The 17,553-nt window shown below is 38.0% G+C and overlaps 1 protein-coding gene across 4 annotated transcripts; it reads left to right on the plus strand.

Moving 5' to 3' along the window:
- The first annotated feature begins 477 nt into the window (after positions 1-477).
- On the plus strand, positions 478-17,544 carry Reck (reversion-inducing-cysteine-rich protein with kazal motifs). 4 transcript variants are annotated; one of them, XM_072892003.1, is made up of 9 exons: positions 840-891; positions 9,830-9,882; positions 10,345-11,347; positions 13,116-13,199; positions 13,490-13,526; positions 13,612-13,959; positions 14,105-14,537; positions 14,738-16,112; positions 16,309-17,544. In XM_072892003.1, exons 3-9 carry the CDS (start codon positions 11,180-11,182, stop codon positions 16,693-16,695), a joined length of 2,832 nt encoding a protein of 943 aa, XP_072748104.1. In that variant the 5' UTR covers positions 840-891; positions 9,830-9,882; positions 10,345-11,179; the 3' UTR covers positions 16,696-17,544. The 4 variants fall into 4 exon arrangements, with proteins under 4 accessions (XP_072748105.1, XP_072748104.1, XP_072748103.1 ...); XM_072892004.1 differs by lacking the exon at positions 10,345-11,347 and having other exon boundaries at positions 478-891; positions 16,309-17,542; XM_072892005.1 differs by lacking the exons at positions 840-891; positions 9,830-9,882 and having other exon boundaries at positions 10,048-10,699; positions 11,187-11,313; positions 16,309-17,542.
- The last annotated feature ends 9 nt before the right edge of the window (positions 17,545-17,553 follow it).

Raw genomic sequence — 17,553 nt, forward strand, 5'->3', positions numbered from 1 at the left:
TTAAAAAAACTAATAAAAAATTAAGTCCAAATTGAACTAATCTAGAGGAAAAGTGTTTTAACGCGAATGTATGTTTAGGGATGAAAGGATTTCGCTACTTGCGTAACAAAGCGCTACGCGCAACAAAGAACTCGTCATGACGTATGCGGTTAGGGAACGACGAAGCACAAAAAAAAAAAAAAAAAAAAAAAAAAGGTACAGCGGGATACGTGTGGGTATACGACCGAAGATGTCACAATAGCGCATAGTTGCACCGCGTGACAACTGCGCGCGCAATACGTCTCTTCCCACCTACACACATGCAATTTTCTCTCTCTCTCTCTCTCTCTCTCTCTCTCTCTCTCTCTATCTCTCTCTTTCTCTCTCGCTCGCTCTTTCTTTCCTTCCCTCGCTCGCTCTCGTCGTCTCTGTCCCCTCCCGATACTCGAAGGGGCACCGGCTTTCCTCTCTACGTTTCTTCCTCTCACCCACCGCCCCAGTCAGTAAAAGCTCAACTCGTAAATGCCACGAAAAGCTCAGTCGTTCGCGAGCTGCGCTCGAGTACACACCTTGGTTCTGTACGAGTGTCACGCGCGTCTCGCTCTGAGGACATGTGAGTCCTCAGAGCGTCTCTGAAATTGACATCTTTTTCTTTTTCCTTCTTGTCCTCTTCCACTTTCTCCTCTCATTTTCTCCTTTTTTCCACAAACAAACACGTGCTCGTTGAAACACGTGCTCGCATGCGTATGGTGGTGAGATGAGGTGAATTCGCACGTCGTTGTGGAGGGATTCAAGAGGGTGTCATGCAAGTGCGCACCGATAAAATGCATTATTTAACGATGCTGCTGATGACAACGATTGCGACAATTTTCGCGCCAGTTGTCGCGAATCCTTTCCTCGAAGCTGCGCAAGGTATAATCATCTTTTATTATCCTTTACATAGAATTTGTAATAAATGAATTGATAAATAAGAAAGACTTGTGAGTTTGTCTTGCGATGTTAAATAAGTGAATTAAAATTAAAAAAACATTGTGTTACGAGATTAAATAAACGACTTAAAATGGATTGACAACAAATTTATTTCGCGAAGCTGTAACTTCTTCATTTTAATTCACCTGTTTTTATACAGAGATGTGCGCTTCTTATATTTCGCATATTTACTTTGAAGAATCTGCAGATGGAATATGTAATAATAATGATTGAAATAAATTTTTTAATTTAAGAGAATAGTTATGCGAATTGTTGCCGCATAAAGTTTGTTGACGTAAAGATGTTATTCGATCGTGTTGAAATCGATAAGGTACGGTCGAATCGTTCGAAATATTGACAGTATCACTTTACGGATGCAGAGAGGGGGATTATGGATGCTTCAGCACGGCGACGCGTTACTTATCACCGCGCCAGATGAACCGTGATTATTTTTAAGATCGGTCGGCGCGATGTCGCACGACCCCGATGGTTCTTTCGCGCGACGCGCAAAAATACAAACCCCGAGACAGATTCATTGAACCCATTTCTCGCGTAGAGTGTTGTTCGTCATCGTGCAACGACAACATCCCGCCACATGTGCGTGGTCCCTTTTTCTTCCGATCTCTTCTCGTTTTTTCGTCCTGCTGATTTTTTTTTTTTTTCACAACTACACCCTCCCACTCGCATGGCGATTTTTAATGTCTCTCGTCGCTCTTGTCGATTGGAAAAAAACCGTCCTGAGGAAGAGTAAATGAGAGAGTGAGAGATTCTAGAAAGAACTTTTTTATTTCGATTCGAATCGAGTGCCTTGCTACCAAGAGTGCTCGAATTCTCACGGATCATCACAATGCAAAAAACTTCGTCTCCTTTCACGATTTATTTATTACATCCTTTTATATTTAACGTTTAAAACAGTTTAACTTTTTCATAAGATTGAGCAAATTAGAGATATTTTTTTTATTTATATATTGTGGTTAAAATAATGCATATATTTTCATTCATTTTAAATAGATGAAATCGATTCAAATTCTGCAAGAATCAAGATTTCTTTCAATAAAGATTTTATATATTTTAAATATCAAGAATAAAAAGGAGCGATTTCAGATCTTAATTTGAAATAAATAAAAGTCAAATTTAAAAAATTAAAAAAATAAGTCTACTTGCGAAGTAGTGCTAATATAGTGATAACTATGCAGATTAGATGAGATAACATGAATGTTATTTATAATAACATGTGTTTTTGATAATTGTAAACTGCTATTTCAGATTGCTGTTGAATAGTTTATTTGATCGAGGTGTGATTCCCAGATTTATGTGACTGTACATTCTACTTCTCTACGCTCTTCTCTCCCTTTCTCTCTGGTTTAATCTTTCCTGAAATTTACATGGTGCACGTGCGTGTGTGTGTAAAGAAGGTGTCGCTAACGGTCCTCGACTTTTTCGCTTTCGGCCCGGCTCGGGGCGCATATTCGCGTACGTACAATAAGAGAAAAGAGAAAGATGCACAAGCGGAGGCACTGGAAACGCGCGTGTATTCTTTCAGTATAAGTATAACCACACACGAAAGTCGAAGGTGATAACATATCGCGAATCTCGTTCGCTCCTTACTCATTCAATTGCATTTATCGAGACAATGTGGAGAATAATGTGACGTGCGAAGAGGAGAATCAGTATCTATGAACCAGTAGTTTGACTTACAATTGCGAAATTTATTCGTTCAAGAAAAAATTTGTACGAAGATTACGTAAAATTGCAAATTATATTATATACTCTGTATTATTATACGATATGCTACAGTTTATTTTTTCTAGCCTCTGTGGAAAGATTGCAGCATTATTGAGTTATTCCACTAAATCAATGATCACGATAAATCTTCTATTCATATAATCCCTTCATTATGCGTGAAGGATATCATACGCATAAACAGTGTAACAGATATCATCAATGTGATTTACATAGAGCGCGAATTACATCCATGTGTCGCAAATGATTAACACATTACGAGTCGGTTTTGATGAAAACCGGGGAGAAGGAGGAAAAAGAAAAATGCAAAAGCAATTTATTTACATGACTGGAAAATGTAACGTAATTCCCTGTACACGCATGTATTACAAAACACACCGTTTGATTTATAGCTACACACCATGCGCGTGAATGATTATAAAGTCGTAACGTGCGTAACGTTACGTAATTATTTTATCCTAATGATATACGACACGACACCTTCGAAGACTGTAAGGCAAGAAAAAAAGACAAATTAGACACCGTAGAACAGCGATTAAATCTGTCCACCGTTGTAATAAAATTCCACACACGTGTCTCTCTCTCTTTCATGACGTATTTATCACGTCGTGTTATCGCGCAATGTTTCAATTTTTACGCGTTTGCACATAATTGCATAAACGAATATGGAGAAACTAAGATCATTGACGCATCGATCGTATGCATCTCGTAATGATCTTTATTTGAAATAATTTCTATGAAGCAGAAAAAACGAGTCGATGGTCATTTTGTATAGACAGGATTCACGTAAAAGACAGCAAAAGAAATAATTGACAACTTGTCTCATATATACACAGAAAAAAAGTAAGTGTCAAATCAAAACTTATATACTTACTTATATGAACGCGTTCATTGTTTCATATATACGCAACAATTTATAATCTTCTTAGAGGAATTTAAAAATCTTAAATTTCAACATTATTATAATCTTACTTCAATACTACAATTATCATTTCAAGAATAAAATAATTATTTTAATTCTAAAAAAATTATAATCTTCGATTTGAACATGTGTTATTTTCTATCCAACATTTTTTCCTCTCCATTAAAGAAAATTATCCTTAAATAACAAAAATATATTTTTCTTGGTTGAACTATATAAAATGTCTTCATCCAAGCAAATTTTCTTTGTTTAACGCAATATAATCTCATTTCAAGATTTACATTTTGAAACTAAAGATATTGTCAAAGTAAGAATATTCTTTTTTTCTGTGTATATATATATATATATATATATATATATATATATATATATATATATCTTTTAATATTGGTGAGAGTGACGATCGCAATAATCACCGGATGTAAATTTGACGGCTTGCTCTCGAGAGGTGCGTAAAATCACCGCTGCTTTACACACCGAGCGTGTAATTTCGCGCGTGTCTCTCTGCGATTGGAAATTGGAGCGGTTTGACTTACGCAAGACGGTAAAATATACATATAATTTGCACGTACGGCACCCACACAACCGCACAGCCTCTCAAGATCGCCGATCGAGATCGATATTCTAAATTAACCGTTAACATCCGCTCATCGCCGCCTTCGATCCGCCTTCGTGGACCTTCAATGCATTTTATTATGCGCGTCCGTTTATCGTTTTTCAAGTAACCCTAATACGCAGATCTAGTTAGTATCCCGCGCTCAATGAGCTCAATTATACTTTCAAGAGCCGCGCGAAAACCTTCACTTTAGAGAGAGCGGGAAACACATATCAATTTTTTGAAATTACAGCATAACCGATATTATAATATCGTGAATGTTAATTAAACGAGTTGATAGACGCTAAATAAAATCGCGCTACCATTATTACAGTCTCTATTACGAATAAATATAGAGATTATTTTCTCGCGACTGTGTACGAAATATCGAAACTTAAACTCACCTAAAATTATATACCAGTTTTCATTTTTCACTTTAATATGCTATCGTACATACATACTTTCATAAGATCACATACGTCGTTACCAGTAAACGAAACGAAAATTTTCACGTCGGTCGTATGTATTTACATACATCTCGCGTCCAACGATCGACAATTAAATCTAGCACGTGTGCAAAGTGGTATTCAGAAATTTTTGGGACACGCGTTAATGTCACGCTCGTGCCGGAGAGGTTTGTATCTGGGACTATATATAATTTGGTCGATCAAATCTTTTCCTCGCCGTCTGTTTCCTCTCCGGTTTTTTAACAAGCAGACTCTCTTTTTTCTACAGCTTGATAATAAAATGCGATCTAACGCATCGAAACATAAACATACCGCAAGATCTCACACTCTGTTCGCATAATTATAAATTATAAATATAAATTATAATATAAAAAATATTAAACGACGTTAATAAATCGTAATAATAATTATCCGCTACGGTAATATAAATAGAGGTAAGGAAAAGGAGGAGAGAGCGTGACAGAAACGCATGATGAAGCATATACGTGAGGAGACGATGGTTTAAGTGAGTGTGTAAACATTTTCTTCGAATGCGACAAACTTTAATTTAGCCCTCCTCATATATATCGTTCAGAATGACAATCTATATTAATCATGAAAAAAAAAAATAAATTGAAGACTTGCTTTTTTTTTTACCTTTTTTTAAAAAGACAATTTCTCCAAGATATAATTTGACGATGTGTTAAGAAATAAATTGATTGAAAAGGCGATAAGAAAGATGTGTCATCCACGATAATTGTATGTATCCAATTTCAAAATTCAACGCGTGTATTCGCGTACAATGTGACAGACAAAGATAGTAATTAGGGAGTTACCGGGAGCTTTTTGTGGGCCTTACAGCGACACTCGACAGCAGCCTCCGGAGGACCGGTTGTCGCGAACTTTTTTGCTGAGAAAAAAAAGAAGCGGGAGCAGATCTTGAGAGAAGAAAGAGAGAGAAAGAGAACAGCAAAAGGGTTAAAGGAGAGAACTTCCAATAGGCAAGAGCCTTCGAAAGATTCTCATACACCGATATATACATGATGTGTGCCGTGCAACAGAGGAGATAAATAAACATATAAAACACTGTGACAAGCTTCACGCTGAGTAAAAACATGTCGAGAGACACGTATCTCGATCCCCCTCTCTCTCTTATTTCCCCCGTTTGCTTCTGATGCCTCTTTGCTGCTCTCTTCGTTGATTTCCTCTTTCTTTCGTTCGCGCCATAAAATGCACCGGCTCGTTCGGTGCAGTGCGTACGCACGAGCTTGATGACTGTATTAATTATGCCTAATACAATTTTTTTAATTTATTTCTTTATCTACCGATAGTGTAATAATAATAATATTTTTACGAAAATTATTATGTCTATAATAATTGCGGACAATCATGTTAGGTATCTATAATCGATGATAATAACCGATAGCTGTAAAATATAACTGTATTTGCGATGACTGAGAATTAATTGGTGCATAATTTAGAAGGATTAACCGGATAAGCAACGGAATCTTCTATTTGAAGAATATTTATTCAAAGCTTTGAGACTTGCGCTTTCACATAAAAAAAAAAAAATCACAAACTAAACTTTTATGAGCTATTATTGAATTTTTAATTCTTTTTACTTCCTTTTTGACTGGTTTTTAATTTTATAAAAAAGTAAATTTTTTTTTTACTTCTTTGAAAACTTGTATTTAGTTTTCATCCGTGAAAAATATCTTGAAGAAAGAAAAGAGAAGATAGATAATTTGAAATCGCAGTACATCGAAAGGCACAATAAAAATTTCATTCCGAATGCAATTTTGTCGAGAGCTTATTCCGGTTTTCCGGGGATCGGCGTGCTTACATAGCATATCCGCTGGTACGCTCGTTATCTCGGGGCGTGGGAGAATCGGCCGAGTTTTACGAGCGCAAAGACGATGGCGACGATGTCGCCAGCGCTCGCCTTCGAGCGCCGAAAGACACAGCTGCGAATGCAGTTATACAGCCGTATATGCAACCGCAACTGTACGAAGAACCGGATGGACGAAGGAACCGATGTTGCACGACACATTCCTGTCGATCGACATCACCGGTCGTTTAAATTCGTCGAGAAAACGCGCTCGCTTCGTTTCCAAGAAAAATTTCCGGCGGGAAGAGAAACGGCGTTTCGCCGATTCGCGCTGTAAATTACACACGTGAAGACACGCTTATTGTCTGAGCACGCGTGGACTGACATACTGAGCGTTTAACCGGACAGGATGTAACCGGAGATGGGAAGAGACATAAATTATATTAAATGATTTACATCAGTAGAAATATCACCATATGCATTAATGATATTAATTTTAATCTGGGCTTAATTTCAAAATCGTTTATATTCATTTCCATTATTCTAATACGCGTGATTTATGTACAATATAAAAACATTTTACGTTAAGTTTCTCCGTTAGAAATTGGTTTCAAAAATTACTATGCAAAGTCATGTGTATCTTGTATAAATTTAGTCGTCGCGCAATTTACTACTGTTGGGATCTGTCATTATCGGCATAAGCATCATGCGAGATGGCATGTGCGTTAGACGTCTGACACTTGAGCAACAAAGAAAAAGAGAAATACAAACTCGTGAGAGGAAAAACGTCGAATTAAAATTTACAACACGTCTCTTCAGAGTATGGCATTATGCTCGTGCAACATGTAATCCATCGAACGAATACAGGCGCGCGCCTGATGGTCTCAAAAGAATTCGTCAGTATATTGTCGCGGACGATTGCGCATTTCCTATTCTGTTATGCTAATGTCGAGAGACGGTGAGCGCGCGAGACCGTGCTCTCTCGCTTCATTAAGCGCATTAAAATGACAATTTAAAATGTCGCCTGTCCCACTCTGTGGAATCTTGAATTAGTCAAATTAAACAGCCTACTTTATAGACGCCATTTGTCACTTCTCAGCGTACCACTGTCGTCGCGTCGATTTATTTCACAACAAAAGTCTATTACTGCTCTAAATATATAATTTATACTCACAATCTTTTATATATGTTGCAATTCTCTCGTGATACTTTCCTCGTGAATTTCCTCTTTCTCTTATTCTTTTCCTTCGATAGACTTGAGTAAAGCGCTAGATTCTGAAAAATAAAATACATATTCTCTGTTTATAAATTGCTGGTAACTTAAACCGCACTCGTTGATCCGATGTTTCTCGTCAAAGTCACGAATTTTTCGGCTTCTCGGGTAACGCATAAACGGGTGGGATGTGGGATAAAGTGAAGGGGGCACCGCGCGGAGTTTAGATCGGTGTAAACGCCGGATGGTCGCGAACGACGTCGGTTATTTTTGTATCGTCCGCAACAGGAGCCACAAAACGCCGCGTTTTAAGGCGCGACGTACTTGTCGCCGCAAATTTCACGCGGAAACGTCAAGGTTCTTTGTGGCGAGGATTCGATTAAAGCGTCTTAAACGACCCGCGCGACTTTTTACGACGACCAGGCGATTACGAATGCACTCACATGTGTAATGAGTAAAAAGCTCTTATCTGCGATCTAAATGATATCGATAAACAACAAATAAATTACAAAGATATATATATAATATAATAATAGTAATTCTAATTATTATTATAGTAACATACGCCCACACACTTATGTGTATATAGAGTGAAAAATATAACTCGACTTTTTTATAATCATCCTGCTATAAATATATTTTGAGATAAACGCGATGGAATCATTCTCGGATGGCAAACGGATAAGTACCAGGTGTTGGTGACCGAAACCGATATCTAGGCAAACATTCGTAATTTATTCTGTAATAGGAGAACGTTTTTCGAGACGAGAACGCCCTGCTGTTTGCTCAGGAATGTAAACGATCTTTGTGTGGCGACTGATATTCTTCATTCCCGACAATATGGCTGTAATTGTAGCTCTTTGTGTCTAAATGCAAATAATATTTCGTCTTTCCGTAATTGCAAAAGACACTTTTGACGTTTTTTTGACATTTTACAGAAAGTTTTATAATATGCATTTCGAAGTTGATTACATCAACCCGAAAAAATGCACCCACACTCGCACATTCATATGTAACCGGAATCGAACGATTCTTCGAAACGAAGCGAGAGAGGGCCACAATTTACTTTTAATTGGTATCTATTAGCTTCATTGTAACGCAGTGCATACGTGTCGGCGCAGTCGGCGGCCCTTATGATTTCAGTCACCATTCAAAAGCCTCCTTTCACACGAGTCACTTTGATCGAACCCGCATGTTAAAGTCGTAAAGTCGTTAAAGATCTTTCATGTCAAATGTGACACTTTGGCAGAAGTTGTTGACAACCGTTCACATTAGAAATTACATAGAAATAATCGCGCGTGTATGCTGTATACATAATTACGTCACAATCGAAACGTTATAAGGGCAACAAACTATCGTCTATAGCGATAAGTCTAACTAAGCGAAGTTGAAAAATTAATCTTTCGGAGGTCTTTCTAAAAACGATTTTACACAAACTTTAATGTGAAAGGAGACTCGGACGAAGAACAGGATATCTTATTCGATTGTTCGATCCGAGTGACGCGCCGAACAATTCCCCTCCGTCGTTTAATAATTGAAGACGCTGGGAAGAAAGGGGGACACATGGAATGTTCCTCGATTGCACGCCACTGCAGTCACAACTAGATGAAACGAAAACTTTAATATTTAAGAGACCACCAGTGAAAATACTCACTGTACGAAACGTTCACGGTGAAAATGCCCGACTTTTTTCTTCTTTCATTTTACTTTTTATCAAATGTTTTGCATAAATGTATATTTCACTATTTAAACAATCGTAGATAAATATAAAATTATTTCTTCAATAATATAAAATAATTTTTTATAATTTGACATAGACAAGTAAAATAAATAAAAAAATACAATTCTTTTTTGTAAAAATCGGATATAATCTTAGAGTATGTGAGGTCCTTCGAGAGATAGAGTTTTGACATATATATACGTATACGTACCCCAAATATGTAGACTCTTGAAAAAGAATCTTTTTTTTTTTCATTCTATTCCTCTTATTCTGACGTAAGGCAGGACACGCGTCTGTTTTATATCAGAGGAAAAGCAGAGAGAGAAGGAAGATCTTGGACAACACTGGACTATAGTTTCCATATGTTCTGTTTCGACATAGGATACTAATATCCGTCTTCTGTTTCTGTTGCAGAAATGTCCTGCTGTTCACTTGCTGCTGGATCCTGTCGGAATGTGTGCTCCAAGGTATGCATTTTAAATAAGCACATACAGCACTCTTAAGTTCTTTCTTTAATTTCTTAAGAAATCTTGAAAGGATTCTGAAATACTTTCAATAGTAAATGCAATTATGAAGGCTCAATGCACTATAGATTGATTGTTATTAAATCTCTTAACTAAAAAACTGTAATATATATAATACATATAAAATTATACAATATATAACATATATAACAAAATTATATTTTTACGTTATCGTTCTTAAATTATTCCTTATAAATTATATTTTATTGATTTTTTTATCCATTTTAAACGGCACATTTTCTCCATATTATATTTCGCATATAAATTGCCGAAAACAAATTGTCGGTAGTAAAAAGTAGCTCGCGACAACTAACGCGCGCGATTCCGAGATAATTTATAAATCTAAAGTTAATGTACGAAATGCTCAAAAGCAAGTTAAGAATACGCCTTTCCTGTCGCGATAAGAAATTAGTCGTGACCCAGGACACAGTCTATTAATTATGTACAAGAAGAGGAGGCCTCGTGAGAATTTCAAAAAGACAATTTCGACGGCATAATCGTCCACTGAAATGAATGCGATATCGCGCGGTTGATAAATATCCATGGGTCGATCTCGGGACGATAAAGGACACGAAATATGTCGTGTCCGTGGATATATTAGGATCCGGAAAATAAAAACAAGAATATGACAAGAAGAGGGAGAAAGAGAGGAAACGGAAGGGTGAAAAAAAGCGAGAAGGAGCAAGGGATACCTCAGGTCGCTTCTTTCGATGAGCGTTTCTCGATGTGGGGTGCGTTTCACTGTGGCTTCTTTAAAGAGGTGAGTCTGGTCTTCGAAGATAATATCGGGAGGGCCCGCTGCGAGATTTACGCCGGACCCCTCCGAGGCGCCCCGTGGGCTCATTCATACGCAAATATTACGAATTGACGCGTTGAACATGGCGGAGGTACCGCGTGTTATCAATGATATCGTGTCTCCGTGCAGTTTATTCGAGGAGAAAGGATGTACATTTGGTGCTCTTTTCTTGATTTTTGATGGTGAAATAATGTATGCGAATATTGTCCATAAAGGATATTTTATTGTCAAGACTCACGGGAATGTTGTAATGTAAAATTATATTCATAATGTATTAATATATTTTTATCGCAAATTCGAGATAAAAAATCATTTGCTAGAAAATTATAACAAGATCAAATAGAATAGTGTAGAAAAATTTACCTGTATAATTTGTCATATACGTGGCTTTACATCGCATAGTGTTTCTCGTAATAGTGGTCGTAATATCGTTGCTTATTTGAAATGTCAGGCACGACAACGCGAGGTGCAGAAAAACTTCGAGAAAGTCGTTTCTCCGGATCATCTTGCTTGACTACTGATGAGCACTTTCTTCCTCCGGCTTCTAACAGCGAAATAACCGGAAATCGTGACGGAAGGTCCGAGTTATGTGACAAGTTATTCTTGAGACAGGCAAGAAAGATGTCTATTCGTTGAATACATCATGTCTTCTTCCCATTCATTGTCAGATCATGTTTGTTGCTTTTTGATATTTATAAAATAAATTTTCGAAAAACTTATCTCTTTTTTTAAATTGTATGTATTAAATGTATATATTTTTGTCTCGTATTGGAAGTATATTTTATTAAAATCTAAATATATATATGAAATTCAAAAGCATGTGTTAACCAGATTATTCATGATTTTTTTTAACTGAATGTGAACATACACATATAAGTATCACATATAAGTATTCATTGTATCAGTCAAGGAGGATTGTAACTGACTACCAATTTAATTAGTTGACCGACACCTCGTCGCGGTCGTTTATAGTATCGTTTGTGAGTTCGGAAAATAAAAGCATGGGGTAAATTATGAAAGCTTGCGGCTCTATTTCGGTATCTTTTGATCTCTGTTGTAACTCAGAGACCGTCGAGGTTGATTTATCTGGTCTGAAATATATTAGCTTTGAAGTAGTATTTATTTCAGATTTTTTGCCAACAATAATGTTTCGTGCGTCAATCTCAACGAAATTATAAAAAGAGAGAAATTTTTTTTTATTATATGGTCCCTTTTTCATTCGGAAGATTATTCGCGGAATCGTGAACTTTAATTAAATATTTACAATTTTTTAGCTGCAAGTAAAAATCTATCGTCATTAAAACCCTCATTGACGTTGCTGCCAACTGTTGCAAAAAATTCGCGAGTGGATAATGCACCCTCTTTCAACATGGCGATGTAGCCCGGCTGTGCATACCTCCCAGAATATACCGCGACGAAAATACGTTCGTGGTTTTCTCAGCTCCACATCGCTTCTAACATTTATAACAGTTTAACTTAGCAGAGATATTTCGAAAGTACTAATTGATTTAGTAAAATACTACGTATATAAAATATATATATACTTAATATATAAAGCATATATTACACATGTATAAAGTAAATCCTGTCTAGAGAAGAATAAGCATGTAATAAAATGTCATAACTAAAAAGAGAAAATATATAAAAAAATATATATAATTAAGATTTTTTTCTTTTGTTCCATCCAAATAATTAAACGTAATATCTTATATGTATTATTATTTTGATGAAAATATAACACTTGCGAGTTGTGGTTGTAATTTCAAAAAACTTTAATTTATACAAAAAATTTAAAAAATAAGACTAGGTGATCGATAACTTACTATTCAGCAAACGTGACCTTTGACTATGAAGGTATCGTCAGGGCCCATCGGGACCCACCACATGTTGATGGATGGTCGTAACTCCTGGTCGTGATGGACATACCAAGTGGATCTGGCATGTCCTCACGGAAGGCACCGATTGAATCCGGAATGAGGATTACATACGATATCTGGCTCTAGAGACAATTGTCATTCAGTAACGGGCAGCAGGAAATCGCGGAGCCCGCGTGTTGCATTCGTGTCCTTGATTTTTAATGACCGCTAATGCACCATTCCGCATTTCGAATTTAGGAAGCTGCTCAATTCAAGTCTAGACAGACATTAAAAGTGTTGACGCCTCGAAATCTGATTCGTTGAAATAATTTACATTTATACAATAAACTTCTTTTGCTTGATTTTATTGTCATTTATATCTTCCTTTCAGAGAATAATTTTAGATCCGTGAAAAAAGTGCATTTTAAAATTATTCATCCTATAATTCATCTTTCTTTGTAATTTTATTAAAATTTTTATATTTTTCTTTTTCTGTATAATATAATTTTATCTCACTTTTTTAGATATCTTTGGTAGTCTTGGGTGCCGAGATCGAGGCGAGGGAAAACGTTACTCGGCGTCTGCTGGAGTTTTGTTCCATAGAATTGGTGAGTTTCATCGATTTCATTATGTTTCTAAGGTTCAATCCGGCGTAAGATCGACACTCATTTATTCGGTTCATTCAGCTGAAATCTGGATCGGAAGTTTCTCGACAATGGGCAACTTAAACGATCCAGGATGTCTGTAACGCGATCCACGTTTTTTCATTCGCAGTGATGGCTTTATGAAAAATGATCTCGGGGGACTTGCGGTCGATCGGTCGATTGTGTTACTTCGTTTCCTTCATCACTTTTTTTATCACTATCTTCTCTCACGTTTGAATCCTTTTTTTCCCCAGATGGACTTCTGGTCCTGCGTGAACTCGACGTTGAATGGTAAGCTTGTACATTGGTTCGCGTCTGAATGTGCAATAGTATTGCCGCTGAATATATTTAGTCTATCTTATACGAATTCTTATAGAACTCAAGAGGAATGAGAATTGGATAGGTCGAGCATGCTGTCACCACATCCAGAATCCCACATGTCGCACAACCTGCGCCTTATCAGGTTCCACAGACGATCTGAATGAGTCCTGCCGACCAAGCGACGAGCCTGAATTTTTCTTCTGCCTGGAAAAGCGCGAGGAAGCTGAACGATGCTGCAACAACGTTTCCAATGACACTTGTAGACCTATTTGCAAGGATATTTTTCACAAGCCTGGCAAGCAGTCTAACTTGAAACTATACAGCAGCAAGGGTTGCTTTCATCAGATTCCCAAATGTCTGAAGAGCGTAGCCGAGGTGAAACATGCCGAAGATCCGAAGCAACGTTAGTTGAATTCATATTTTTTTATTCATTGAATTATATGATTGATGATTTATATCGATATTCTTATTGATATTAATTTTATATTAGCAGACGATTAATGCTACGATGCGTTTATTATTTAATTTAATAAGTCTTATTTACGTAGATTTGCACTGTTGCGAGGAAGCCACAACTCCGGCGTGCCTAGACACGTGTCGCAAGACTCTTCACATCGCAAACACGGACCAGGAAATCATGGACGCCTTGGCGGAAAAATGTAGCCCGGTGCTACCTCAGTCGCCGATGTGGAGTTGCTTGTTGAAATCGGGCTCGGCGAAGCCGGCACGTTTACCGTTAAATGCTGGTAAGCTGACGTGTTGCACAAAGGCAACGAGGCCCTCCTGCCAGAATTTATGCTGGCGGGCCTTTCAGGCTGACTGGGAATCCGCCTGGGTCCAGTTGGATGCGTTGTGCCTCTCGTCCAGCTTGGAGGGTGAATTGAGGAGATGTCTCGAGGACGCGGATGATCCTTGCGAAATGGGTTGTTCTGGATTGTCTTACTGCGCACGATTCAATGACAGACCTACTACTCTGTTCAGGTATGGATGATTAATTTAATCAACCATAACTAGTTCTCGTTAAACAGTTCTGATCAAATGTTTCGCGTTCATAATATGAATTAAACTCAAATTTAGCGATTCGGAAGTAAAATCAAAATTAGTTTTACATGTCGATAAAATTAAGATCTCTTGAAAAATACTTTCGTTGATGTTATAATTGAATATTAATTTCTCGCTAGGACATGTACAAGTACAGCTGACGAGGCTGCTAAATGGGAAGCTGACCATTGGTCCAGAGGCGGCGTTATTGGTGGATTAGGTGTACCTGTGCGCGCAGCGGCTTCTTGTCCAGCGGAGACTTTACGTGCGGCGGCTTGTCTTCTACAATTGCGACCTTGTGAGACTAGAATTCATGAAACGCGACTCTGCCGCGAAGATTGTCTGGACTTGATGGCGAGCTGCGTGGATTGGGGTGCAATTACGGGACCGCATACAGCTGCTACCTTGTGTGCCAAGCTGTCGCCGGGCAAACCGGACGCGCCATGTGTTTCGTTGAGACCGTACTTGGACGACCCGCAAGACGATGAGACAGTGATTCATCCCGAAGAAGACATTACGACACCGTGCAAGCGCAATCCGTGTCCGCAGGGTCAGCTCTGCGTTCTCCAACCGAACGGTGCCAAGATCTATCGCTGCGTGCCAGCTTGCTCTCTCGGCGAGATGTCGAAACAATTAGTGCCAGTCGGATCCTGGATCCAGATCCCCCGGTTCGATCAACAGGGCTGCATGAATATCTGCCAATGCACGGCGCGCGGTCTAGAAAAGTGTCGCACGCTTAACTGCTTTAACTTCAAGTCCTGCTGGGTGCACGACAGATTCATTCAACATAAGACCAACTTCTATCTCGAGTGCAATCCTTGTCATTGCTTCGAGGGTGAATTTACATGTTCCAAGAAGAGCTGCGGCGAGTCGCGCGCGCCATCCCTGCCTTGCGACTGTCCAGCTCATTATGTCCCGGTTTGCGGCAGGTTGGGCTTCACCTTCGCGTCAGCCTGTCTGGCAAAGTGCGCTGAACTGTCAGCCACTGAAGTAGAGTTTGGCAGCTGTTCCAGCAGAGATCCTTGCGTGTCCAATCCTTGCAAAAGCGCAGAGAGATGCATTCGCAAACCTAGAGTCTGCTTATCGCGTTTGCACAAATCATGCCAGCAATATGAATGTGTGCCAATAGATTGTAATCCGCGTGACGAGTCCAGCGGACTAGTCTGTGATCGTGAGAATCGACAGTATCCTTCTGTCTGTGCCATGATTCGAGCTGGAGCTACTTTGGGTTACAGAGGACCTTGTCTGAGAGGTTGTAGTCTGAGGGGTCCAGTGTGTGGTATCAACGGCGAGGTTTACGCCAATGAATGCGCGGCTTGGGCCGAGAGAATTATCGTAGATTACCAAGGTCCCTGCGTCATCGTCGGTCTCATAGGAGAACAGGCAAAACCTCGTTGCGGTGATGCTGTACAATGTCCTGCCTTAGTGGAACCATACTGTATCGGGGTCACTCCTCCCGGTGCTTGTTGTCCTGTTTGCGGAGGAGCAGCGAGATTGTTCTACTCGAAAAAACAGGTAGGTGTTTTACGAGACGTAAAACTCTCTCTCTCTTAGACATTTGACATTTTTCTTTAGTTATTTCTATGTGTGTTGCTTTTAGATAAATATATATATATATTTGTAAATTATAATATATTTACAGTTTATAAATTTTTTACTGGCTGAGTTAATTTAGTTTGGTTTAAATTTATTTTTATTTCTTTACTTATAGTTGGAAAGAATCTATTATATAATGGACGAGGAAGCTGACAAGGATTCTGTTACTTTAGAAGCTCTCCTGGTCGCTCTAGGTCGTCAGTTAGAAGTGGCGCAATGCGCGATTCGAGGTATGATGACGCCCGATTGCGACATCTTCATCGTCGTACAGCCTGTTACCAAAAAACCGTCGGCGTTACAATTGCGAGCTTGCGTGACAGAAACGGAGAAGCTTGTCACCAGGATCACGGAGAGAAGTCCCAGAATCGCGGCGGAAATTCCTCTAGGTTCGTTGACTAGAGCCGAGATAGCTCACAGTTACGTTTCTAGTGCCATAAAAATTCATGTTTGGCACGTAACGACGATTGTTTTGTTTATCTTTATGTTAAAAATTACATCTTGAATGCGACTATATTAAAGAGAAAAAAAGATTTATCGCTTATTCGATTTAGTTCTAAAATATTTATTCAGTAATGATTATGTATAATTCAATTCATAATCATGAAATATTCGAGTTTATTATTGTGTTAATATAAATCATAAGCGATAAAGCTTGTTTTCTCGTTCTGGCTGCTGAAAGAGGTTTTTTTACCTAATCGCGATACCATTCGCTGTGGCGAATGTCTATAGCGTGTCTCGTGTCTGTGATTCTTCTAGTGCCTTCTAATAGCATATAACAAGATGTATTTTTAGTTACTGATTAATATTACCAAAGAGAAAAAAGCATATATCAAGAGGATGTACAAAAGAGTAGGATTTGTGCGCATAATCGAAAACTATTCATTATAAGTTGTAAATAAAAAAAGACTCCATAAATTTAAGTTCACAATCCGCGCATTGATCGACATATCAGTATATCTTGTGTTCTTATGTGATTTTTACATAGCGTGTCTTTCCAAAGATTCATTGCAATAATCATAATTTTTTTTTGAAACTTTTGTCGTATGAAATATTTGTGTAAAAGAAAATTTAACATGAAATTTTATAAAAAATGCAATTGTTCTATAATTTTTCTAGTACACGTTGTATAGATAGGTACGATTTTATGCTATTAAGTGTAAAATCTCATATTGCAAATAAAGAAATTTATTCAATAGAACTCGTCAGGCAGGTAATAAATGTGTGTTCACATTTTATTTATAAATCTGCGATTGCCTGCAATGGTTCGTGCCAATGATATGGATAATGCTCCCATAATTGTTAAGTATATTTTGTTATTGCATTAAAAACAAATATTTCATATTTGTATAATTAAAAACAG

This window comes from Anoplolepis gracilipes, chromosome 5 (genome assembly GCF_047496725.1).
Source record: "Anoplolepis gracilipes chromosome 5, ASM4749672v1, whole genome shotgun sequence".
NCBI classification, from domain to species: Eukaryota; Metazoa; Arthropoda; class Insecta; order Hymenoptera; family Formicidae; genus Anoplolepis; species Anoplolepis gracilipes.